Genomic DNA, 27,740 nt, shown 5'->3' on the forward strand with positions numbered 1-27,740 from the left:
GGAATCTGGGGAGCTATGGGGTTGACGGCTTTGTTTACGTTCAGTCTGCCAGGATCTAAAATCCAAACTAAAATCGAGTGCTCTACCTCGTGTTCTAAGAACAAGGCCTTCAGTTGCCCCTTTGACCAGAAGTCCATGGCGTAGGCCAGCAGCTTAGTTGAAATGGTGTTGATCCGTAAGAAATTCCCAACAAACACAACTCTCTCGATTTTCTGAAAGTGAAAAAAGGTAGTAAAATATATGTCATGTGTCCAATTCACTCGTTTTCCCACTAAGAACACCATTACAAAACCAATACTGCAGTGAGTCTTGCGAAACACAACAGATTAACAGTTCTGAATCATAACAACAGGAACGGTTAACATTTTAACATGATTCAAGTTATTTTGACGAAATTATATTACAAAACACAAGTACAGTGGGGGAAAAAAAGTATTTAGTCAGCCACCAATTGTGCAAGTTCTCCCACTTAAAAAGATGAGAGAGGCCTGTAATTTTCATCATAGGTACACGTCAACTATGACAGACAAAATTAGAAAAAAAAATCCAGAAAATCACATTGTAGGATTTTTTATGAATTTATTTGCAAATTATGGTGGAAAATAAGTATTTGGTCAATAACAACAGTTTCTCAATACTTTGTTATATACCCTTTGTTGGCAATGACACAGGTCAAATGTTTTCTGTAAGTCTTCACAAGGTTTTCACACACTGTTGCTGGTATTTTGGCCCATTCCTCCATGCAGATCTCCTCTAGAACAGTGATGATTTGGGGCTGTCGCTGGGCAACACAGACTTTCAATTCCCTCCAAAGATTTTCTATGGGGTTGAGATCTGGAGACTGGCTAGGCCACTCCAGGACCTTGAAATGCTTCTTACGAAGCCACTCCTTCGTTGCCCGGGCGGTGTGTTTGGGATCATTGTCATGCTGAAAGACCCAGCCACGTTTCATCTTCAATGCCCTTGCTGATGGAAGGAGGTTTTCACTCAAAATCTCACGATACATGGCCCCATTCATTCTTTCCTTTACACGGATCAGTCGTCCTGGTCCCTTTGCAGAAAAACAGCCCCTTGGTGTTCTTTGGATGCAACTCAGCATTCTTTGTCCTCCAAACACGACGAGTTGAGTTTTTACCAAAAAGTTATATTTTGGTTTCATCTGACCCTATGACATTCTCCCAATCCTCTTCTGGATCATCAAAATGCACTCTAGCAAACTTCAGACGGGCCTGGACATGTACTGGCTTAAGCAGGGGGACACGTCTGCCACTGCAGGATTTGAGTCCCTGGCAGCGTAGTGTGTTACTGATGGTAGGCTTTGTTACTTTGGTCCCAGCTCTCTGCAGGTCATTTACTAGGTCCCCCGTGTGGTTCTGGGATTTTTGCTCACCGTTCTTGTGATCATTTTGACCCCACGGGGTGAGATCTTGCGTGGAGCCCCAGATCGAGGGAGATTATCAGTGGTCTTGTATGTCTTCCATTTCCTAATAATTGCTCCCACAGTTGATTTCTTCAAACCAAGCTGCTTACCTATTGCAGATTCAGTCTTCCCAGTCTGGTGCAGGTCTACAATTTTGTTTCTGGTGTCCTTTGACAGCTCTTTGGTCTTGGCCATAGTGGAGTTTGGAGTGTGACTGTTTGAGGTTGTGGACAGGTGTCTTTTATACTGATAACAAGTTCAAACAGGTGCCATTAATACAGGTAACGAGTGGAGGACAGAGGAGCCTCTTAAAGAAGAAGTTACAGGTCTGTGAGAGCCAGAAATCTTGCTTGTTTGTAGGTGACCAAATACTTATTTTCCACCATAATTTGCAAATAAATTCATTAAAAATCCTACAATGTGATTTTCTGGATTTTATTTTCTCAATTTGTCTGTCATAGTTGACGTGTACCTATGATGAAAATTACAGGCCTCTCTCATCTTTTTAAGTGGGAGAACTTGCACAATTGGTGGCTTACTAAATACTTTTTCCCCCCACTGTACATACACATAAAACTGTAGCAACATTGGAAGAAAAATATGAATTACGACCACAATGCGAAGCTAAAAGACAGGAGTCTGCTGTACGTCCCCGGCCCTGTACTCAATGTGATTCAATTTACAACGCCAGAGATGAGAAATCAGTTGGACCTTGAAACGCTAGGTACAGTATGTATCTGTACTGCTGTGTCCCTGTTGAACTGAACTGCCTTGCACTGTTTGTCCTGTCCTGTACAATCACTATGACACTAAAACAAGTTCCTATCAACCATTGTTGTTCGGGCAATTAAGTATTCTATTTTCTGTGGTTCATGCTTTAGGACAAAGTCTAAAGGTCAGATGGTGGCGGCGGCACTGAAGCTGTGTGCCATTTGATAGCCCTGGTAACACTGTCAAGAAGCTGAAAGCACACAGAAAACCACCCAAATCACTTTAATATGCGGTTGTCCCACCTAGCTACCTTAAGATTCATGCGCTAACTTTAAAGTCGGTCTGGATAAGAGCGTCTGCTAAATGACTAACGTGGAAATGCAAATATGCCCTTCAGACAACTACTTCTCCTGAAAACATACACTACATGATCAAAAAGTATGTGGACACCTGCACGTCGGAACATCTCATTCCAAAATCATGGGCATTAATATGGAGTTGGTCCCCCCTTTGCTGCTATAACAGCCTCCACTCTTCTGGGAAGGCTTTCCACTAGATGTTGGAACATTGCTGCAGGGACTTGCTTCCATTCAGCCACAAGAGCATCAGTGAGGTCGGGCATTGATGTTGGGCGATTAGGCCTGGCTCGCAGTCGGTGTTCCAATTCATCCCAAAGGTGTTCGATGGGGTTGAGGTCAGGGCTCTGTGCAGGCCAGTCAAATTCTTCCACACCGATCTCGACAAACCATTTCTGTATGGACCTCGCTTTGTGCACAGGGGCATTGTCATGCTGAAACAGGAAAAGCCCTTCCCCAAACTGTTGCCACAAAGTTGGAAGCACAGAATCGTCTAGAATGTCATTGTATGCTGTAGCGTTAAGATTTCCCTTCACTGGAACGAAGGGGCCTAGCCCGAACCATGAAAAACAGCCCCAGACCATTATTCCTCCTCCACCAAACTTTACACTATGCATTCGGGCAGGTAGCGTTCTCCTGGCATCCGCCAAAATCACATTTGTCCATCGGAATACCAGATGATGAAGCATGATTCTTCACTCCAGATAACGCGTTTCCACGGCTTCAGAGTCCAATCGCGGTGAGCTTTACACCACTCTAGCCGATGCTTGGCATTGCGCATGGTGATCTCAGGCTTGTGTGCGGCTGCTCGGCCATCGAAACCCATTTCATGAAGCTCCTGACGAACAGTTCTTGTGCTGACGTTGCTTCCAGAGGCAGTTTGGAACTCGGTAGTGAGTGTTACAACCGAGGACAGATTAATTTTACACGCTACGCACTTCAGCACTCGGCGGTCCCGTTCTGTGAGCTTGTGTGGCCTACCACTTCGCAGCTGAGCTGTTGTTGCTCCTAGACGTTTCCACTTCACAATAACAGCACTTACAGTTGACCGAGGGCATCTCTAGCAGGGCAGAAATTCGACGAACTGACTTGTTGGAAAGGTGGCATCCTATGACAGTGCCAGGTTGAAAGTCACTGAGCTCTTTAAGGTCATTCTACTGCCAATGTTTGTCTATGGAGATTGCATGGCTGTGTGCTCAATTTTATACACCTGTCAGCAACGGGTGTGGCTGAAATAGCCGAATTCACTAATTTGAAGGGGTGTCCACATACTTTTGTATATATAGTGTAAATTAGTGAATTCATGTTAATGTGTAATAATGCAAACTGTATGGAGAATGTGTGTGTGGTTACCTCGTTGACGGCACACATGCGTGCAATGGAACCTATGTTATTGGTGATGGTGACTAGCGTAGCCCGGGCCAGGTCCTCTTTGCTGATGGAGTCTCGTTTCTCCTTGCTCATCATGTGGCCAAAGCTGTGGGTTAAAGGTCACCCCAGAACAGAAACACAACAGGAGAATCAAAAGGTGCTTCTTATAAAGGTGCTTACATGAATCGACAAATGCTTCTTTAAATTTAAACAATACCAATTAGGGTTGCACAAGACTCCCAGAATCAGGAGGGAACAAGCAGCAAACCCGTATTCCTCCAACCAGGATTTGTGGAAAAACAGGGAATTTATTGAAAGTTCCATGAATTTTGAAACCCTAGTACCAATAAGGGATTGTTTTGTTAGAAATGTAAGGGAATTGAACATCATATCATAAGGCCAGTGATAAAGATGCCTTCTGGGACAAGGACACTGTTGTGTTACTGCACCTACGGGTAACTGCCAAAATAAAGGAAACACGAACATAACGTTTCTTAATAGGGTGTTGGGCCACTACGAGCCAGAACATCTTCAATGCACCTTGGCATAGATTCTACAAATGTCTCAAACTCTATTGGGTGGCACCGCTCCAGAATCTCCTATAAGTGTTCAATTGGGTTGAGATCTGGTGACTGAGACGACCATGGCATATGGTTTACATCATTTTTCATGTCTATCAAACCAGTCAGTGACCACTCGTGTCCTGTGGATGGGCGCATTGTCATCCTATAGGGACATAACCATGGTGCCAAAATAATGGCCTGCCCCGAATTTGTTTTTTTTTACACATGACCCTAAGCATGATGGGATGTCAATTGTATTACTCAGGAACCACACCTGTGTGGAAGCACCTGCTTTCAATACGCCTGTCCCTCGTTTACTCAAGCGTTTTCATTATTTTGGCAGTTACCTGTACATTGCACCTTATATCTGTGTACCTGCTTTTACAGTTCATTAACTACCATAATAACCCACTTAATACTGGGTAACTATTTGAACTTCATTGGTAATTAATTACACCGAGACTGAATTATTACACAGACATACTGAATTATTACCAAGAATTAAGAATTAATTCAGGATTAGTTGCAGAATTTATACTATTGCGGAAGCAACTAGCAACACCTTTTTTCCTCTGAGCTCCTCGGTGCCAGCGCTCCGTTAGAAAAGACCCCTGCATTTCTAAGAAACAAGAATTTAAATACCCAAATAAGTATATATTTCTAAAACCAATCCCAGTATGGCATATTTTCAGAGGGAGCTCTTGAAATGACAAAGTGTGTTTCATGTGCCATCTCTTACGAATAAAAGCCTACATAATTCAACATATGACTATGTAAATTAACTCAGTTTAATGAATAAGAAGGCATGACTGGCCGGTTTATCATGGTAGATATAGCCTAATGTTCATCATAATGATCTTAATAATGATTATATAATGGTACATATCAGGGTTGGGGTCAATTCAAAATCAATCTCATTTAAAATTCAGAAAGTAAACCAATTTCCAATACCACATTTTCCTAATTGAAGCAAATTGGAATTTCAGTGTACTACCCGAATTGACTGGAATTTAAATGGAATTGACCAACCCTGGTACATATATTATCATAGTAGATATAATGGTACATATATTATCATAGTAGATATAATAGTAGATATAATGGTAAATATATATTATCATGGTAGATATAATAGTAGATATAATGGTACATATATTATCATGGTAGATATAATGGTATATATATTATCATGGTAGATATAATGGTACATATATTATCATGGTAGATATAAATGGTACATCCACTCAGTGGCTAGTACTGGGTCAGACCCCCTTTGCCACCAGAACAGCCAGAATTCTTCAGGACATAGAAACGTTGCTCAATTGGTATCAAGGGACCTAACGTAACCGAATGCCTCGATGCCTGGCTGCACTCAGTGGCCAGTTTATTAGATACACCACCCCATTCATGAAAATGGTTCGCTCCTACAGACAGTGAGTCACGTGGCTTGCTATATAAAGCAGGCAGACAGGCTTCGAGGCATCCAGTTACTGTTCGATTGAACGTTAGAATGGGCAAAAACGAGTGACCTAAGCGACCGAGCGTGGTATGATAGTCGCGTGCCGGTTCCAGTATCTCAGAAACGGCCGGCATCCTGGGCTTTCCACGCACGACGTGTCTAGGGTTTACCGAGAATGGTGCGACAAACAAAAAACATCCAGTCAGTGGCAGTCCTGTGGGCCGAAAACAGCTCGTTGATGAGAAGAATCGTGCAAGCTAACAGGCGGGCCACAAACAGGCAAATAACGGCGCAGTACAACAGTGGTGTGCAAAACGGCATCTCGGAACGCACAACTCGTCGGTCCTTGTCACGGATGGGCTACTGCAGCAGACGACCACACCGGGTTCCACTCCTATCAGCTAAAAACAAGAAGACGCCGGCTTTAGTGGGCACGCGATCACCAACACTGGACAATTGAGTGGAAAAACATTGCCTGGTCTGACGAATCCCGGTTCCTGTTGCATCATGCTGATGGCAGAGTCAGGGTTTAGCATACGCAACATGAGTCCATGGCCCCATCCTGCCCGGTGTCAACGGTACAGGCTGGTGGCAGTGGTGTAATGGTGTGGGGAATGTTCTCCTGGCACACGTTAGGTCCCTTGATACCAATTGAGCAACGGCTGAACGCCACAGTGTATATGAACATTGTTGCTGACCAGGTGCAGCCTTCCATGGCTACAGGAGGGTCCAACCCAGTACTAGATGGATGTACCTAATAAACTTGCCAATAAGTGTAAATTAAGTGGTAGATATAACTCATCATACACTTAAGTGTAAAAAACATTAGGAACACCTTCCTAATATTGAGTTGCACCCCCTTTTGCCCTAAGTAAACAGCCTCAATTCGTCGGGGCATGGACTCTACAAGGTGTCGAAAGTGTTCCACAAGGATGCTGGCCCATGTTGACTCCAATGCTTCCCACAGTTGTGTCAAGTTGGCTGGATGTCCTTTGGGTGGTGGACCATTCTTGATACACAGGAAACTGTTGAGCGGGAAAATCCCAGCAGCGTTACAGTTCTTGACACAAACCGGTGCGCCTGGCACCTACTACCATACCCCGTTCAAAGGCACTTAAATGTTTTGTCTTGCCCATTCACCCTCTGAATGGCACACATACACAATCCATGTCTCAGTTGTCTCAAGGCTTAAAATCCTTCTTTGACCTGCCTCCTCCCTGTCATCTACACTGATTAAAGTGGATTTAACAAGTGACATCAATAAGGGATCATAGCTTTCACCTGGATTTACCTGGTCAGTCTATGTCATGGAAAAAGCAGGTGTTCTTAATGTTTACTCAGCGTATATATTAATGGTAGATATAATGGTATATATTATCATGGTAGAGCCAGTATAATGTTCCGGTACTGAGTGGTCCCTCGCTCACCTGGAGGCCACAGCAGATCCTTGGAGACTGAAGCGCTCATAGTCTCCTCCGTAGATATCCTTCACCAGCTTGTCCACATTGCTGCTGTCCCCTCTGCTAGCCATATCCAGCGCCTCTTCAAACGTCTCACACCCCGTCAGCAAGCAGCACAGGCCCAGGAACGTTCCCCCACCAAGACTGAGGGGAGGAAAACAGAGACATACAGTGCCTTCAGAAAGAATTCATATTCCTCACCCTGCTACACACGATACCCCATAATGACGAAGTGAAAACATGTTTTTAGAGATTTTTTTGCGAATGTATTGAAAATGAAATACTGAAATATCGCATTTACACATAAGTATTCACACCCCTTTTCTATGACACTCCAAATTGAGGGGAGGACACAGAGAAGGGATCAGGCCCAGGAGCGTACCCCCACCAAGACTGTAAATCATGCATTGACATCAATGGGAAATGTGTGACATTTTGTAGTTACACCCATGCGTGCTTAAAGTTACGGTCTCGTCCCTTATGCTGAGGAAGGGTCATTGAAAGAGGTCCTGAATTAACTTACAGCAGAGGCCTAAAAATGAGTCTCTTCTCAGCCTGAGACAGGGAGAGTTAGTGAGGGTAGGCAGAACAGGTCCCATAGGAACTGTAAGATGACCCCAAGTCCACAGGAACTGTCACAAGCCCACAGGAACTGTCACAAGCCCACAGGAACTGTCACAAGCCCACAGGAACTGTCACAAGGCCCACGGGAACTGTCACAAGGCCCACGGGAACTGTCACAAGCCATCAGGAACTGTCACAAGGCCCACAGGAACTGTCACAAGGCCCACAGGAACTGTCACAAGGCCCACAGGAACTGTCACAAGTCCACAGGAACTGTCACAAGGCAACAGGAACTGTCACAAGGCCTCAGGAACTGTCACAAGCCCTCAGGAACTGTCACAAGCCCACAGGAACTGTCACAAGCCAACAGGAACTGTCACAAGACATTAGGAACTGTCACAATGACCTGGGTGGTCTCTCCTTGGTTACCCAAACACTTTTACTAATCTAACCTTGACTAAACCACAGCCAAGTTATCCTTCTTTGAAAGAGTTACAGTGCCTTCAGAAATTATTCACACCCCTGAAGTTTTTCCACATTTTGTTGTGTTACAGCCTGAATTTAAAATTGATTAAATTGAGATTTTGTGTCACTGGCCTACACAAAATACCCCATAATGTCAAAGTGGAATTAACTAAAAATGAAAAGCTGAAATGTCTTGAGTCAATAATTATTCAACCCCTTTGTTATGGAAAGCCTAAATAAGTTCAGGAGTAAAGATTTGCTTAACAAGTCACATAATAAGTTGCATGAACTCTGTGTGCAATAATAGTTTTAACAAGATTTTTGAATGACTACCTCATCTCTGTACCCCACAATTATCTGTAAGGTCCCTCAGTCGAGCAGTGAATTTCAAACACAGATTCAACCACAAAGACCAGGGAGGTTTTCCAACACCTCGCAAAGAAGGGCACCTATTGGTGGATGGGTAAAATAAAAAACAAGTAGACACTGAATATCCCTTTGAGCACGGTGAAGTTATTAATTACACTTTGGATGGTGTATCAATACACCCAGTCACTACAAAGATACAGGCGTCCTTCTTAATTCAGTTGCCGGAGAGGAAAGAAACCGCTCAGGGATTTCACCATGAGGCCAATGGTGACTTTAAAACAGTCAGAGTTTAATGGCTGTGATAGAAAACTGAAGATGGATCAACAACATTGTAGTAACTCCACAATCCTAACCTAATTGACAGAGTGAAAAGAAGGAAGCCTGTACAGAATACAAATATTCCAAAGAATGCGTCCTATTTACAACAAGGCACTAAAGTAATACTGCAAAAAAATGTGTCAAAGCAACAAACTTTTTGTCCTAAATACAAAGTGTTATGTTCGGGGGCAAATCCAATACAACACATTACCGAGTACCACTCTCCATATTTTCAAGCAAAGTGGTGGCTGCATCATGTTATGGGTATGCTTGTAATCGTTAAGGACTGGGGAGTTTTTCAGGATAAAAAATAAATGGAATGGAGCTAAGCACAGACAAAATCCTAGAGGAAAACCTTGTTCAGTCTGCTTTCCACCAGACACTGGGTGGTGAATTCACCTTCCAGCAGGACAATATCCTAAAACACAAGGCCAAATCTACAAGAAGAAGGTGAATGGTCCTGAGTGGCCGAGTTACAGTTTTGACTACTTCAATCTATGGCAAGACCTGAAAATGTCTGTCTAGCAATGATCAACAACCAATTTGAAAGAGCTTGAAGAATTTTGAAAATAATAATGGGCAAATGTTGCACAATCCAGGTGTGGAAAGCTGTTAGAGACTTACCCAGAAAGACTCACAGCTGTAATCGCTACCAAAAGGTTATTCTACAAAGGGGTGTGAATATTATGTAAATGAGATATTTCAGTATTTCATTTTCAAAAAATGTGCTAACATTTCTAAAAACATGCTTTCACTTTGTCATTATGGGTTATTGTGTGTAGATGGGTGAGATAAAACAAATATATTTAATCAATTTTGAATTCAGGCTGTATCAACAAAATGTAGAATAAGTCATGGGGTCTGAATACTTTCTGAAGGCACTATAACTGAAAGCTTAAAAATGACATACAGTGCTTCAGAAAGTATTCATATTCCTCACCCAGCTACACACAATACCCCATAATGACAAAGTGAAAACATGTTTTTAGAGATTTTTGCAAATGTATTGAAAATGAAATACTGAAATATCTCATTTACATAAGCATTCACACCCCTTTGCTATGACACTCCAAAATTGAGTTCAGGCGCATCCAATTTCCTTTGATCATCCTTGAGATGTCACTACAACTTGATTGGAGTCCACCTGTGGGCAATTCAATTGTTTGGACGTGATTTAGAAAGAAACGCACTTGTCTATATAAGGTCCCACAGTGCACGTCAGAGCAGAGACTATACCAGGAAGTTAAGGAACTGTTCATAGATCTCCGAGATAGAATTGTGATCAGGCATACAGTACCAGTCAGAATTTAGGACACACCTACTCATTCAAGGGTTTTTCTTTATTTTTACTATTTTCTACATTGTAGAATAATAGCGAAGACATCAAAACTATGAAATAACACATATGGAATCATGTAGTAACCAATAAAGTGTTAAACAAATCAAAATATATTTTTAGATTCTTCAAAGTAGCCACCCTTTGCCTTGATGACAGCTTTGCACACTCTTGGCATTCTCTCAACCAGCTTCATGAGGTAATCACCTGGAATGCATTTCAATTAACAGGTGTACCTTCTTAAAAGTTAATTTGTGGAATGTATTTCCTTCTTAATGTGTTTGAGCCAATCAGTTGTGTTGTGACAAGGTAGGGGTGGTATCCAGAATATATATTATGGCAAGAACAGCTCAAATAAGCAAAGAGAAATGACAGTCCATCATTACTTTAAGACATGAAGGTCAGTCAATCCGGAAAATGTCAAGACTTTAAAGTTTCTTCAAGTGCAGTCGCAAAAACCATCAAGCGCTATGATGAAACTGGCTCTCATGAGGACTGCCACAGGAAAGGAAGAATGAGAGAATAAGTTAGAGTTAACTGCACCTCAGATTGCAGCTCAAATAAATGATTCACAGAGTTCAAGTAACAGACATCTCAACATCAACTGTTCAGAGGAGACTGCATGAATCAGGCCTTCATTGACGAATTGCTGCAAAGAAACCACTACTAAAGGACACCAATAAGAAGAAGAGACTTGCTTGGGCCAAGAAACACGGCAGGTAGCTTAGTGGGTAAGAGCGTTGTGCCAGTAACCAAAAGGTCTCTGGTTCTAATCCCCGAGCCGACTAGGTGAAAAATCTGTCGATGCGCCCTTAAGCAAGGCACTTAACCCTAATTGCTCCTGTAAGTCGCTCTGGATAAGAGCGTCTGCTAAATTACTTTTAAAAAATAAAAATAAAAATAAACACGAGCAATGGACATTAGACTGGTGGAAATCTGTCCTTTGGTCTGATGAGTCCAAATATGAGACTTTTGGTTCCAACCGCTGTGTCTTTGTGAGACGCACAGTAGGTGAACGGATGATCTCTGCATGTGTGGTTCCCACCGTGAAGCATGGAGGAGGAGGTGTGATGGTGTGGGGGTGCTTTGCTGTTGACACTGTCAGTGATTTATTTAGAATTTAAGGGACACAACCAACACAGCATTCTACAGCGATACGCCATCCCATCTGGTTTGCGCTTAGTGGGACTATCATTTGTTTTTCAACAGGAAAATGACCCAAAACACACCTCCAGGCTGTGTAAGGGCTATTTGACAAAGGAGAGTGATGGAGTGCTGCATCAGATGACCTGGCCTCCACAATCACCCGACCTCAACCCAATTGAGATGGTTTGGGATGATTTGGACTGCAGAGTGAAGGAAATGCAGCCAACAAGTGCTCAGCATATGTGGGAACCCCTTCAAGACTGTTGGAAAAGCATTCCTCATGAAGCTGGTTAAGAGAATGCCTAGAGTGTGCAAAGCTGTCATCAAGGCAAAGGGTGGCTATTTAAAGAATCTCAAATATACTTTGATTTGTTTAACACTTTTTTGGTTACTACATGATTCCATATGTGTTATTTCATAGTTTTGACGTCTTCACTATTATTCTACAATGTAGAAAATAGTAAAAATAAAGAAAAACCCTTGAATGAGTAGGTATGTCCAAACTTTTGACTAGTACTGTGTATCAGGGGATGGGTATAAAACAATTTCTAGAGTGGTGAAAGTTTCCAAGAGCACAGTGGTCTCCATCACTGGGAAATTGAAAAAATATGGACCTACCCAGACTCTGCCTAGAGCTGGCCATCTGGGCAAATTGAGCAACCGGGCAAATTAAGCAACCAGGCAAGGAGGACCTTGGTCAGGGACGTAACCAAGAACCTAATGATCACTCTGACAGAACTACAGAGTTCCTTGGCTGAGATGGGAGAACCTGCCAGAAGGACAACAGTCTCTACAGCACTTCACCAATCTGGGCTTTATGAGAGTGTGGCCAGACGGAAGCCACACGACAGCACGCCTGGAGTTTAAAAGACTCTAAAATCATAAGGCAAAATATTATGTGGTCTGATGAGACAAAAATTAAACTATTTGGCCTATTTGCAAAGCCTGGAGAAAACCAGGCACAGCTCATCACCTGTCGAAACACCATCCCTACCATGAAGCATGGTGGTGGCAGCATCATGCTATGGGGATGCTTTTCAGCGGCAGGAACTGGGAGACTGGTAAGGATAGAGGGAACAATGAATGGAGCCAAATACAGGTAAATCCTTGATAAGAACCTGCTTCAGAGTGCAAACGACCTGAGACTGGGGGCAAAGATTTACGTTCCAACAGGACAATGACCCCAAGCATACAGCCAAAGCAACGATGGAATGGCTTCAGAACAAGAATGTGAAAGTCCTTGAGTGGCCCAGCCAAAGCCTAGACTTGAGTCCCATTGAATATCTGTGGAAAGACTTGAAGATTGCTGTTCACTGACGCTCCCCATCTAACTTAACAGAGCTTGAGAAAATCTGCAAGGAAGAATGGAAGAAAATCCCCAAATCCAGATGTGCAAAGCTGATACAGACATACCCAAGACAATTCAAAGCCGTAATCGCCGCCAAAGGTGCTTCTACAAAGTATTGACTCAGAGGTGTGAATACTTATGTAAATTAATGATTTCTGTATTTCATTTTCAATAGATTTGCAAATCGAACAACTTGTTTTCACTGTCATTATGGGGTATTTTGTGTGTAGATGGGTGAGGCTGTAACACAACAAACTGTGGAATAAGTCAAGGGGTATGAATATTTTCTGTAGGCACTGTAAATACCAGCATGAGCTCTTTCACCCCGGTGCCGTTTTCTATTTTGAGACGTTCCAAGGTTGAACTGCCGTAAATATAGACTGTCCTTGAGCAACGAGCAGGCAGACAGTCCCTACTGTCTAGGGTGCATGCTGCACATGCAGCGCTTTGTATTCTGACGTAGACGTTGTTCAAACCTGGCTTGCTAATAACAATAAAAGCAGTCTAACTATTATCCATTGTGAGTCACAATTCAACTACAAAAAACAGCTACTATGAATGACGCACAGCAATTGTACATTATTGCTTTTCTCTGTAATCTATGTTGACATGACAACGTATGATGATTCTCTCTTCTTATTATGAAAAATGTACCAGTGTCTTTTTTGAAGATTACAGTTCCTTTCTGTACAATGACACCCACCATGTTATAAAAGTATTTATTTGGGTCATTCACCTGGGAAAACCCAGTTCACCGCTGATAAATAAAATGGATTTGAATTGGCACTGGTGAACAGCACTGTCCTTAATAGCCTAAACATTTCAGATTTTAAACACTACCATAAATGCAGACCTTCAAGGCTTTTAAAAATATAAAAGAGAATCCCTGTCCGTTTTGTCCTGTGCTTTACCTGGTACCGGTGACCCGTTTGTAGTCATCTTTGGAGTACACAGCCAGGATGCTAACCCCAGATCCAATGTTGACCAGCAGCATAGGGAACGGGTCGGCCAGACTGCACGGGGTCTTCACACTGTTCTGGGTGTCTGACGGGTTCTCCAAGTAGTAACACTGAGGGTGACCGTTGAAGCTCACTGAGTCCACGTAGAGCAGGCCACGAATCAGACAGTCAAGCTCATCCAGCTTCAACAGCTCTAAATCAGCCATCTGGAGAGGGGGCGGAGGTGGGAATTTGGTAGAAAGAAAGAAAGAACGAGAGAGAGAGAGAGAGAGAGAGAGAGAGAGAGAGAGAGAGAGAGAGAGAGAGAGAGAGAGAGACACAGAGAGAGAGAGAGACACAGAGACAGAGACAGAGACAGAGACAGAGAGAGAGAGAGAGAGAGAGAGAGAGAGAGAGAGAGAGAGAGACACAGAGAGAGAGAGAGACACAGAGACAGAGAGAGAGAGAGAGAGAGAGAGAGAGAGAGAGAGAGAGAGAGAGAGAGAGAGAGAGAGAGAGAGAGAGAGACAGAGACAGAGACAGAGACAGAGACAGAGACAGAGAGAGAGAGAGAGAGAGAGAGAGGGAGAGAGAAAGAGAGAGAGACACAGACAGACAGACAGACAGACAGACAGACAGACAGACAGACAGACAGACAGACAGACAGACAGACAGACAGACAGACAGACAGACAGACAGACAGACAGACAGACAGACAGACAGACAGACAGACAGACAGACAGACAGACAGACAGACAGACAGAAAGGAGATGTGGTGTGAGGCAAATCAAATCATGCAGAGTAAGATCAGAGCATGTGTATAAAGCAAACAGCAGTCAGGGTTAATGATGATGAATGACTGGTTATATAACAAAGCAGAGAAGCACAGCCAGCCGGCACCACAATGAACTTTATGACAACACACCACGTTTCAACACCAGTACAGTAGAGCACAGGGTTCAAAAAGGTCCAGAGCCCAGTGTTTCAAAAAACTAACGTATTGACGCTCTTCTTGACCACTTATCGGTTTCCGGATCAAGGAGGAGAGAGGACAGAGGAGTCGAGGACGGTCTTTTGCCCAAAGGAGACTCTCCCGATCACTCACCGTTCTGAAGTCATTCTCAAACTTGTAGGCCCCGCCGCCAGTGGCGCAGAGCGTGGTGTGGAGGCTGGAGAAGTTCTTGTCCCGGCCCATCTGGATGAAGCGGTGCATGGCCTGCGTGGGGAAGCGGATGAAGTGCAGGTTGCCCGTCCGGCCGCACACGGTCAGGTTCTTCAGCTCCAGGTGAACGTCTCGCACGCCCGTCTTCCCGTACGCCGTGTTGGAGGTCAGGTAGCGACGGATGCTCTTCAGGCTCTCCACCTCTTCCTGCTCCTCCTCCGCCGTGATGTCCTTGGGCTCGAAGTAGACCAGCTTCACCAGAGTACCGCCGATGTCCATCCCGAACCAGGGGAAGGCTGTCAAGGCAAAGCGAGAGATACATAAGCATTGAAGATGTTATTACCACATCGTTTCCCGGTTGTTTCAGCTGTAAGTCGCTTTGGATAAAAGCGTCTGCTAAATGGCATATTATTATTATTATTATTATCTCATTTGAGATATTTCAATGGCTGGTGGTGCCATTTTAAGTAGGTTATTTGTACATATGTTTGCTTACGCATGCAGACCAGGCAGATAGGTGGAGTAAAAATTAAAAAATAAACACTGTAGGCTAAATTCACAGCTACAACACAGCTCAAGTTGACATGGAAACCTGCTTTCGAGATGAATATTTTTTATTTTTCCTAGAGTGGTGGTGTTTGTTGTTGGGGTTTTTTGGGGTGTGGGCGGGGGCATTACAGTCGCACTTATATTTCAGGGATGAACATTCATTGAGATGCATCATAGAATGAGGCCTCTTTGCTGGTAGACCAGTTATTCTGTTCTAAATCCAGGTTAAAAACACTTCTCTTTTCACGTGCCTACGACTGAGCACTTAAACTGAACCACACTGTTTAGCCTTAGAGCTTCCTATGTTTTTATCTTATTTTTTTATTTTTATTTTTAATCTTTATATGTTTTGTTTTTTTATTGTATTTTTATTATTATGATGTTTTCATAATTTTTGATAAACATCTTTGTAAAGCACATTAAATTGCTTCGATGTATGAATTGTGCTATATAAATAAACTTGCTTGCTTGCTAAAGCAGCCTCTTTGCTGGTAGACAAGTTATTCTGTTCTAAAGAAGCCTCTTTTCTGGTCAAATGTCATATCTAGGTTTAGGAGAGTCACTACTTGACAAGAGGCAAAGTCTGCGTTGAGATTATGACTCCCAGAGTTCAATTAGTGTGCAAGACCTCTATAAAGTGATTATATAACATTCTGCCAAAACTGGTTATACCATATCTGATAGGATTCCATGAAAACATACCGGGAAGTGGACCCTCAACTGATAGTGAGACCAAGGTCTACTGCTACAAGCATTCCTTAGCTTGAGGGACCTAACCCTAACCCTAACCCTAACCCTAACCCTAACCATAACCCTAACCCTAACCATAACCCTAACCCTAACCACTGATGGAATGAGACCAGGGTCTACTGCTACAAGCATTCCTTAGCTTGAGGGACCTAACCCTAACCCTAACCCTAACCCTAACCCTAACCATAACCATAACCCTAACCCTAACCCTAACCCTAACCCTAACCCTAACAACTGATGGAATGAGACTGCTACAAGCTTTCCTTAGGTTGAAGGATTACTAGATGAGAGGCAAACCAGCCTCCCGAGTAGTGGAATCATTCTTTTTCAGGGAGCAGGGTTAGGGGCAGTTGGGGGTAGTAGAATCATTCTTTATCAGGGAGCACATGAAAGTCACCCCACCAGTGAGACTCCTGCCCTGCCCTGCTGTAGGTGCTTTGTGTGAGTGAGTGAGTGAGTGAGTGAGTGAGTGAGTGAGTGAGTGAGTGAGTGAGTGAGTGAGTGTCAGTAGAGAGAGGAAGTGTGAATAGAGAGGCTGTATGGTGGAGATGGAAAATCACAGAAGAGATAAGATTTTTATCTACATTCATATCCATCTGTAGGTGTTCTTCATTCAGAATGTCTTCTAGTTCTGGTATGTGATGCTCGTTCACATCCTGTATGACATGTCGCTATAAATCGTAATATCTGTTGGCGTTCAGGTGGGTTTTGAAAATGTTCTGTTCCCTAACTTTCTCTTTACTCTATCAATGCTACAGGATTAGTGATGGGACATACGGTGTAGACCAAGGTTGGGCTCAATTCCATTTACATTCAGGAAGTACATTGAAATTCCAATTCTCTTCAATGCTTTTCAATGAGGAACATTTAGAATTGGAATTTGGTTTACTTTCTGAATTGACTGGAATTGAAATGGAATGGAGCCCAACCCTTGTGTAGTCTACCATACTCCACCCCTCCTCTTGATTTCCATTATAAACCAAGAGACCAGAACCCACCCTTCATTGGATAGTATTGTTGTGTTGCTTGTATTGTGTAATGTTGTATTGATTGCTGATGCCTTCTTGGACAGGTCTCCCTTGCAAAACAGTGTGTCTCAATGGGCTTTTCCTGGTGAATAAAGGTGAACAACAAAAAAAAGTATAAATAAAATGGACCTACACATACCAGTGAAACCAGTGTCAGTGTCCACAAAACGTGTCAGTCATCTGTGAACTGTAACTAGTGGTAGAAAATTGACAGATCTCTAATCTGGGATCTCTTTATGAGAGACGTTCCGTGCAAACAAAGACAACGACACTTTCAAAACCGACCGTTCCTCCTCACACTCCTGGGTGAAGGTTCCCCTAGGTACTGAGCTAGGATCAGCTTCCCCAAACCCAATCCTAACCTTAACCATTAGTGTGGAAAATGCTAAACTGATCAGGGTCAACTTCACACTACTCCCAGATGCTCCATTGAAAGGCTTTATATTGGTTAGCCTACACCGTGGTTTTAGCCAACGTTTTTCTAAACGCGTCTAATTTTGGAATTTTCTGCAGTGGCTGCCAAATAACCTGGTGTGATGTTATGATTCATTGATACTAAAAAGTCAGAGCATATTTAAGTACAGTATTGATCAATTCATTACCAGCTTAGATGTAGGCAAATAGGAAGAGTGTTTTCTTTAACCAACTGATGCAGTACTTCATGCAATATCCCTGGGTAGATAACCTGTAGCTATAATAATCAATGGTAAATGTTAAGACTTGAGGTTATCCAAATGAGAGCTCAGCAAGAATGTTGAGGGCATTGCCAAGCTGAATGTGCATCTTGTGTAATACGCTACACCACTTCAGATCAATTAGGGCTCATTTGAAATCTCTATAATTACGCTGATATTGATCACACCATTTAGGTACATTGTGTGTTACTGATATGTTCATCTATAGCCTCAGTTTGTATTTACGTTTGACATTTTAGTCATTTAGCAGACACTCTTATCGAGAGCGACTTACAGGAGCAATTAGGGTTAAGTGCCTTGCTCACGGGCACATCAACAAGTTTTTTTTTTATTTCACCTTTATTTAACCAGGTAAACCAGTTGAGAACAAGTTCTCATTTACAACTGCGACCTGGCCAAGATAAAGCAAAGCAGTGCTATAAAAACAACAACACAGAGTTACATATGGGGTAAAACAAAACAAAGTCAAAAATACAACAGAAATACATATATATATACAGTGTGTGCAAATGTAGCAAGTTATGGAGGTAAGGCAATAAATAGGCTATAGTGCAAAATAATTACAATTAGTATTAACACTGGAATGCTAGATGTGCAAGAGATTATGTGCAAATAGAGATACTGGGGTACAAATGAGCAAAATAAATAACAATATAGGGATGAGGTAGTTGGGCTGGCTAATTTCAGATGGGCTGTGTACTGGCCCAACGCTCTTAACCACTAGGCTACCTGCCACCCCGTTTGCCTTTTATGTGCCTACATACTGCATGGCATTAGACATAGTTAGTGGTTTAAATCATATAGTTGATGGTTTAAAATGGCTTCAGTGAACTTGAAGTATACATTGCAACATCAGCATATGAAAAAATCTCAGGGTCAGACCCATCAAACGGCACCAAAGATCACCATTGAGATTTGAAACAACTGATTAATGATTAACCAACATATGGGCTTTGCTGTGAACAATCAGGCTCTTTCCAAAAACGTATCTGAATATTGATACCGTAATACACTCGAAAAGACCAAGACATTAACTGCTGGTGTGGATGGATGCTTCCACTGGAAATCTCTAAAAACAGAGGGGGACATGCGACCAACCTGGACTCAGGGGTAGACGTAACATAGTAAAGGTGAATCCTCGACACTCAGATTAGTCAAATATGCTACATTTCATATGTATTACCATGTTACGAATTCGCAAAATGTATGATATGTTACGAATTCCAATTTGATGTTAGCTAGGTGGCTAACATTAGCTAGGCTAGGGGTTAAGGTTAGCTAGGCTAAAGTGTTATGGTTAGGGGAAGGGTTAGCTAACATGCTAAGTAGTTGCAAAGTAGATCAAAAGTAGTAAGTAGTTGCAAAGTTGCTAATTAGCTAAAATCCTAATGTTCCCCTTGATGAGACTTAACCTTTGCTAGACGTACACGCCTGACCAACCCAACAGGGTGCAACTGCAGCCCGCAATTCGGGGAGTTCCTGCATGTGATCATCAAGCATCCCATTGGTTCCTGCATGAACGCCCCCCCCGAGCACCCCATTGGTCGTCCCCGCCTCCCAATAGCACAGCAGATAGTCAATGACACAGTGTGCTAGCTAGCTTGATAGTTAGCGACACAGTGTATTAGCTCGCTTGATAGTTAGTGACAGTGTACTAGCTAGCTTAAAAGTTAGCGACATAGTGTCCTAGCTAGTTTGACAGTTAGCGACACAGTGAACTAGCTAGCTTGATAGTTAACAACACTGTGTGCTAGCTAGCATGATAGTTAGCGACACTGTGTCGACCCCGCCTCCCGCCTGCTGTGTACCGGTGTCCTCCTTAGGACTAGCTGGCTAAGCTAGCACTGTGTAATTTGCTCCCGCCTGCCAAACACATGCCCTTGCCGTTGTTAAGAGAACAGCGGAGAAACAGTGTCCGACAGTCGGGGGTGAAGGACACTGTCTACCGGTGTAGGGTTAGCTACTGTTGTCACCCCCGTCCATTCTTCTGTGGAGTTTATCGGTGGCTGGCATCCAACATCATTGTGCATTAATGCCCCCTACTTTACTGGAGTGCCCCCGCCTCCCACCTGTCCTAACTAAAAAATATATAAATGAAAGTATAATGAGGGTTGCTGCAGATGCAGGAACACATACATGCAGCAACACCCCACATGCAGCAACACCCCACATGCAGCAACACCACATGCAGCAACACCCCACATGCAGCAACACCACACATGAAGCAACACCTACATGCAGCAACACCCCACATGCAGCAACACCCCACATGAAGCAACACCTACATGCAGCAACACCCCACATGCAGCAACAACCCACATGCAGCAACACCCCACATGAAGCAACACCTACATGCAGCAACACCCCACATGCAGCAACACCCCACATGCAGCAACACCCCACATGAAGCAACACCCTACATGAAGCAACACCTACATGCAGCAACATCCCACATGCAGCAACACCCCACATGAAGCAACACCTACATGCAGCGACACAACCCACATGAAGCAACACCTACATGCAGCAACACCCCACATGCAGCAACACCCCACATGCAGCAACACCCCACATGAAGCAACACCCCACATGAAGCAACACCCCACATGCCAACAGGCAGCAACACCCACATGCCAACATGCAGCAACACCCACATGCAGCAACACCCACATGCCAACATGTAGCAACACCCCAACATGCAGGAACGCCTCGAATTGCAGGCCGCAATTGCACCCTTCTCGACCAACCACCCTACTTTCGTTTTTCCCTTAAGTAACATTTTGTCTTTTGTAACCATACCAAAGGTAACATATCATACAAATTCCAGTTTCTTTGATTTACATTTACTTTTACTATGCTACGTCTAGTCTATGAGACCAGGCTGGCGCGACAACTAGGGCACAGCAGACAATTCTCTCTCAGGTCTAACACAATTAGAGATGGAGCAGAGAGGAATGCTGACTAGCAGGCTAAGCCAGTGGACCGTTGAACTTGCCCTAGGTCTTTTCTAGAAAGAAACTCAGCTCAACAACACCGAAAAGAATGTTTATCAATGTCCCAGAGGGTGTTGTTCAATAATGGCAGTTCAGAAGTGCCCTACTTGGGACAACAATTGTAGTCTACGCTGACAAATTAACACTACCCTATTCCCATCATATGTTCGAGTTTCGAGAGTCTCAAATTCCACTGTCATGTAAACAATAGCAAACAACTTACCTGGCTTCTTCACATTTCTCAGCTTCATATCGATGCGCTCAGGTGCATGCAAAAATACTTATTAATACCCGAAAAAAATACAGGCCTGCAAAGTTAAGATCAGTGTTTACAATTATTTTAGTTTCCCCAGTTTATACAGCAAAGAAAACGCAACTTTTTTTTGTACTGTGACTTCGACTAAAAGTTGTAACTTCTTTAACAGCATCCTAGAAACCAGGGGAAAGGGAATTGTGTACATTCGGGGGCGGTGGCCTGGCTCTTTAACCCAGCCTTGCCGAGACAGAGGGCGGCCGCTAATTGGCCGAAGTACGCCAAGCCTTCTTATCAGGAGCGATTTCAGCACAACTTCTGACTGAGAAGAAACCAATCACGGTGTCCCCATTGCAAAAACAAAAGGAGTCACTTATTTTCTAAAACAACGTAGCTCCATTAAAAACAACGTAGCTGGAACTAACGATAGCTCATATCCAGGACATTATCGTCAAGATTATGAGAAAAAAATAGTTTAATAGAATGGTTTGCTGACAGACAAAAGCAGTCATGATAGTCGCAGCAGCCACAGTCCCTTGATTCAGAATCACCTTTATTCGCCAAGTACATTTACAATGTGTTACACATAGGGGGCCTACCAGGAAGCAATATAGGCTATAGCTGATGATGAGAACCGTTCGATTCCATCAACTACCTAGCAATAGAAAAAAGGAATTGAAAAATACTGTTCATACTGTATATACAATACACGTGCAGCGACCAAAACACCGCGGCTGCCTCGCAAACCCATATGATTATGCAAGATGTCAGTATCTCCATGCATAGCTATGGCCAGCTGACTATGCAACTTCTCTACATTCAACTGCCTGCAGCATGCGTGTAACCCAGTGGTTTTCAAACCTCTCCCCGAGGACCCCCGGGCGTTTCACAATGTTATTGTAGCCCTGAACTAGCTCACCTGATCCATCTACTTAAGTGCTTGATGAGTAGTTGACAAGTTGAATCCGGTGTGAATGTGATAGCTGTGGAAGAATAGTTCAAATAGATGGAATGGCTGGTGGGGGTCACCGAGGTGATGTTTGAAAACCCCTGATGAAGCCTAATGTAACATATTGTAATTGTGTCATTTGATGAGTAAAACCCTTAAATGACTAAATGCAAAAGCTACACCTGCAAAACCCATTGACAGCGACACTTACGTGGCCTGTTCCTCTTCACTGATTCAACTCTTCTTCGTAACCTGCATCTTTTCGCAGGAGAGGACCCATTGGCTTCGACATCATAGGTATGCAGATGATGGAAGTGTTCAACATTGCTACTAGCACCACTACAGTTTCCACTTGATTTGTATGCATTGCATCCACCGTTGTTAGCCTGAGAATGAAACCCCCTTTGCAGTCCGTTGGCATAACACGATCCCGACCCTTTTTTATCGATAATTGATTTGGCTTTATCCATTGTTGCAGCTAACTAGCTACGTGTGATAGAAGGCTTGCTACCAAGCTAAAGGAAACGAGCTGCTATAGCTGACGTTAGCCCGTGCGATAAAATGCAACCCGCTCAAGGGAAAATGTGTTTCATATGAAATTGCTCTTAAATGGTAGAAAATATTTATCCGCTCTTGGTACCGATAACCTTTATTCTGTTGATAAAAGGTGTGAAGACCTTATCCGCTAAAACACGGTTTGGTCGAGCTCATTTTCCCACTTAACAGTCCGCTGCGGGAGTCAAACAGCCAGGTTGTTAGCTAGCTAGTTACGTCACACATAATGGCACCCGAACCGGTTTGCCCTCTCCCGGGGACACAGGCAATGCGCTCCTGTTCTATAGAGAAAATACAAAACTAGCGTTCAGTTTTATGTGCCTAATAAGCAGAACAGTCGTGTTATAGCCTAGGCAATGGATCATTTAATTATTGTAAGGTTATTAAATGTTATTCTCTCTGGAGTAACGTTCAGCCATGGCTCTGCCATATTTCTAAGGTATGCATCATGCAATGGTCATTCGTGATGTTAGTAGCCTAGACAGTCATGTTGAGATGATTTATAACACACAAACACAGACTAGCTGTTTACTTCTCGCTGTGTCATGTTGTTTTTCCCCAAACCTTGCTTTTCACATGTGATTATGAAAATGTGTTTACACCTGTGCATCTCTGTGGGTCAGAGGTGAACGGTGAGTTGTTGATAGTTTGTAGCCTGCATAACTCAAGAGTGCGTCTTTGGGTGTTGCCATCATTGCCTTCTGTTTTGTTCTGGCACAAACTGTACAGGGATTGTTCCTCACATTTATTTTTAAGTGGTTCTTATCTGGGCACACACTAACATCTGGTCTGGTGAGGTTGATATGATTTGATCAGAATATATATTTATAAGAAGTTATATTATTTTGCCATAGGCCTACTGTGAACACCGACAGTACAGTCAAATATTCCGAGTGGAAATTGTTGTGTAACAGCCTTGCAGGCCAACCTGTTATTCATATACTTGCATCATGATTAGACCTAGGCTGCTGAGGCTAGGCTACTCAGGTTCATGAGTGAAACTGTTCCTAAAGCTCTCTATCCCTTAGTTTCAGTAGTTTGTGAGACTGATTAATTACTGTGTAGTTAAATTATGTATTTTAAAGTAGTGTTAATTTAGTATTTCAATCAGTTGTTTATTTATCTAGCTATACTATAAATGTTTGTAGGAACAAAGCTTTTAGCTGCGATTGTGTGTAGGCTACTAATAGAAAATAACCAAACCAAACCAAACTAGGGCCGGGATTCAATCCAATCACAGATTATGGGCATTGCGGCTTTTGAAGGTAATTTCCGATTGAGCGGACATATAGCCTTTGCTACACTACAGCGTTTACTCTGAAACATGGGAACATTGACTTACTGCTATTAGCCCATACAAACGCATTGAATAACAGATTCACTATATGGAACAACAGATAGTCCCCCCAAAAAATCAAAAGGAAGTTTCTGAAGTGTCTGTTGTATATCTGAGAGATATAAGAAAGATCAGGAAACATTAAATTGTTTTATTACATGTATTTAACCCCTTATTTTTGGCACTAAACAGTCCTGTGAGAGCTGTGGGCGTCCTAGAGTCTCACCTTTCCACAGAGGGGAAGCCCAAACTGTTCGGACGCTACAGACAGAAGTTGGCAGATCGGCTGTACCAACTTCAGAAGAGTCTCAAGACTCTTGTGGGGGTCGTAGAGGAAAACGGAGAACACCATCGTGTTCGTGAGAGTCTCATCTTTCCATAAGAGGGCATAGTAATAGTTTCCATAGTAACAGTTTCCATAGTAATAGTTTGTAGCCGTTCAGATGCTCAGACGCTACAGACGTTATTTAGTGAGAAGACTGATTTTCGGGATGCCTCCTGGTCTGACAAACACCGCTCTAACTCTGTCACCTTTCACCGCAGCTAGGGCACATCTCTAACTTAAATTGACAGATTTTTATGGGGATTTATTGTTATTATACTAACTCTATGTAAAAAATAAATAAATAAAAAACTACAATAACCCTTGGCCTATATGCACACCAGTGTGTGATAATCTGATTGTTCTGTCTGCACCATGTAACAAGTGCCTAAAAGGATATTATTTGTGTCTGTTGAAATCAAAAAGTTTGTTTTACTCTAATCATCGGTTTCACCCTATGAGAGATTTTATCCTTGTCTTGTTCATGTCTGCAATCTTTGTAGGACTTACATGTCCACCAGTATGTGCAGTTCCTGTCATATTTGCATCACAAATGTCTTGTGAATAAAGACTCATTAAGCATGTAGCCTATGAGGAGTGGTTTCAAATAGGCTTGGTGTAGAGTAGGCTTTCACCTGGCAAATTGAATTTTGACTATTGTCCATAGATAAAAAAAACGGAGGGTTGCCTGACTTGTGTTGGAAAACTGAAATATTAACACCATCTAGTGGCCAGAAATATTAAGTAGTATAAAGAGAACAAATGGGCTGTCAGAGGTTTGCTCTTTATATTTGGAACAAGTAGGATATGTTGTCTTTGGTGTTTAATTAATCTCATAACCAGCAGCTCCTGAACAAATTTACAGAACTAAAGAAAGAAGCTATTCCAAAGTATCACATCACCAATAGAATGCAACAGATCACCTTTTCAATAAGATTTTTTGACAGTACTCTTATCATTTCTCTTTATTGCTTTCGTTGTTTCAAAAAGAAGCCCCAAACTTTTCATGATCTATTTGAGGGGTTGAAGGAAGGGTCTGTATTACTGTCACTCTTTTACCAAGAATCTTACACCGATAATAATTCAATTTCAATATAAGTAAAACAACAGCACTAAAGTATCTTTATTTTCTCATGCCAGCTTCTAGGACACAATATACCACCATATCACTATACCAGGACACAACATATCATCATCATTCATGTAATATCACTATACCAGGATACAAGATACCACCATCATTCATGGAAATCCCCATACGCGGAAACTCATTATTTTGGGTACAGTTGGTACAGTCGGTCAAAATATAAGATGAACCTGAGTTGACTGAGGTTGGCAAGCTTTGTCGAGGAATGTGCGTAGTGTTGTTATTTTTCACCAGGGCAGTTCTGAACCGTCCCAGTTGTAGGCCTTCCCTGTTTTGTCAATATTCAGGCTATCTATAATGCTCATGAGGCAGTGCACGGAGTGGCCTGTGCTGAAGAGCTTGTCCTTGGGCACGTTCTTGTGATAGGGGCGGGACAAATCGGTATTCACTGTGCCGGGATGCATGGACACGCACACCACTCTGGGCCTGCTCCTCCCCAGCTCGATGGACAGGTTACGTGTGGCCATGTTAAGTGCTGCTTTGGACATTCTGTAGCTGTACCACCCGCCAAGACCTAGATGGACAGACACAGACAGACACAGACTTATTCTGAAGTTGTTCAAATTACAAGTTGAATGGCCACATGCAGGCTATATAATGCACCCCCCCCCCCCCCCCCCCACACCCCCCTACACCCCCCCACAATGACCTTTGCTTTTAAACGACAAGTATAGACTGCTTGATGTGTGAATGTGTAACCACAAACTTAAGTTGATAAAACTGTCAAATCATATTAGCCTACATCAATGTGCTCTATTAGATATAGAAGAAGCCATTAGACACTTCATCATTCTTTTTTTTTTGGCTCTTATCCAGAGCGACTTACAATTAGTGAGTGAATACATTTTTCATACTGGCTCCCCGTGGGAAACGAACCCACAACCCTGGCGTTGCAAGCGCCATGATCTACCAACTGAGCTACAGGAGGGCAAATAAGGGCCATTCATAAGGATTTCTTTAATATTTTAACAATTCGATCAATTAAGATGATTCTATGATTGATGGGATTGACTTCCGAAATTATACATATGATGCATACCGTTATCACCGATGGATCCGACTTTTGCGGTGATGTTGACAATGATCCCACTATGCTGTTTGGCTTTCTCTGGCGGCTGCTGGCCAAATGCACCACTACCCTTCTGCAATAGTGGAGCGAAGTACTTGGCCATCACCAATGGTCCCACAGTGTTTGTTGTCAATGTTGAGATTATTCCCTAAAAACACAACAATGAATGAGTCTGCAATTTGAAAAACCACTTGTTAAAAGGTATACAGCTGAGGGATGGGGCTGGGAAAATGTAACACCTCTCAAATCCATAGACAGTGCTCTCAATTTAAGGACTGACAGTCCATGACATCCACATGATAGTTTTAACCATGTTGTGAAGAATGTTGAATGACACTGTTACAATCAATAAGTAAATATATTATGGCTTCTGATGGCTATTAAAGTTGTACAATTTTCTTCAAGAAAATAACTGTAATTGATTTGAAATTCCAAAAATGTATTTGCCAATTTAGCCCAGCTTTGTACCTATCACAGATTAGCTTGAACTGTTCAACAATCCGTTTGTTTCACTTTTGACCAGCTCCATCACTGACAGTTGTATGACTTGACTCGTTTTAGCTAGTTTACCTGTGCAGAAACATCCCTCAGGCTGGTCTCGCCTTTGCCAGAGGGATGAAGCATCGCTGAGGAGTTGATGATCAGGTCAACTTTGCCGAATGCCTTTTTAACATGTTCAGCCGCGTCTTGGATGTCATCTTCTCTGCTTACGTCCAGTTTCAGAACTGTCACTTTTCCCGGGTGTTGCGCAACTAAGCTCATCAACTCCGCAGCAGTGTCCGGATTTCTGCATGTCGCGATCACTGCTCCTGGGGCTTTGTTTATTAAGATATTTCTGCAAAATTCGAGTCCAAGTCCCCTACTCGCACCCTGTACCAGTGCTACGGCAGCCATGACACACGTGAATGTGATGAACCCACAGCAACGCCCTCTGTGGGTCGTAGAGAAGGAAACTTACACAACCCAACGTGCTTTTTGTTTTGTAACGAACACTCGTCAGTCTAGCTAGCCTTTCTGTTAGCGCTGTCATGTCAACTCTCTGCCATTCATTGGTATACCAAACATCTCACTGGTGAATTAATGAGATCTAGGCGCTTTGTGATCTTAA

General features: G+C 42.8%; 2 protein-coding genes across 5 annotated transcripts in view; both read right to left on the minus strand.

Annotated features, from left to right (window-relative positions):
* Positions 1 to 22,978, minus strand: part of LOC311124887 (pantothenate kinase 1-like) — a 28,403-nt gene extending 5,425 nt beyond the window's left edge. Inside the window, exons 1-7 of one of the 4 annotated variants that reach the window (XM_084198981.1) lie at positions 22,415 to 22,978; positions 14,930 to 15,282; positions 13,798 to 14,051; positions 7,308 to 7,484; positions 4,984 to 5,040; positions 3,841 to 3,964; positions 87 to 212 (exon numbers count right to left, since the gene is read on the minus strand). In XM_084198981.1, the coding sequence (XP_084055107.1) occupies positions 87 to 212; positions 3,841 to 3,964; positions 4,984 to 5,040; positions 7,308 to 7,484; positions 13,798 to 14,051; positions 14,930 to 15,282; positions 22,415 to 22,673 (1,350 nt within the window). In that variant the 5' untranslated portion in view covers positions 22,674 to 22,978. Of the gene's footprint in view, positions 1 to 86; positions 213 to 3,840; positions 3,965 to 4,983; positions 5,041 to 7,307; positions 7,485 to 13,797; positions 14,052 to 14,929; positions 15,283 to 21,224; positions 21,468 to 22,414 lie in introns of those variants that run through there. The other 3 variants (XM_084198983.1, XM_084198982.1, XM_084198984.1) reach the window with 3 other exon arrangements.
* A 2,533-nt stretch (positions 22,979 to 25,511) lies between these two features.
* Positions 25,512 to 27,561, minus strand: LOC311124880 (C-signal-like). The gene is made up of 3 exons (XM_084198975.1): positions 27,203 to 27,561; positions 26,603 to 26,780; positions 25,512 to 26,077 (listed from the first exon to the last, which is right to left on the minus strand). The coding sequence occupies exons 1-3, from the start codon at positions 27,524 to 27,526 to the stop codon at positions 25,791 to 25,793; spliced, it is 789 nt and encodes a 262-aa protein (XP_084055101.1). The 5' UTR covers positions 27,527 to 27,561; the 3' UTR covers positions 25,512 to 25,790.
* Between the last annotated feature and the right edge of the window lie 179 nt (positions 27,562 to 27,740).

Source organism: Coregonus lavaretus (assembly GCF_964263955.1).
Source record: "Coregonus lavaretus genome assembly, contig: HAP1_SCAFFOLD_271, whole genome shotgun sequence".
NCBI classification, from domain to species: domain Eukaryota; kingdom Metazoa; phylum Chordata; class Actinopteri; order Salmoniformes; family Salmonidae; genus Coregonus; species Coregonus lavaretus.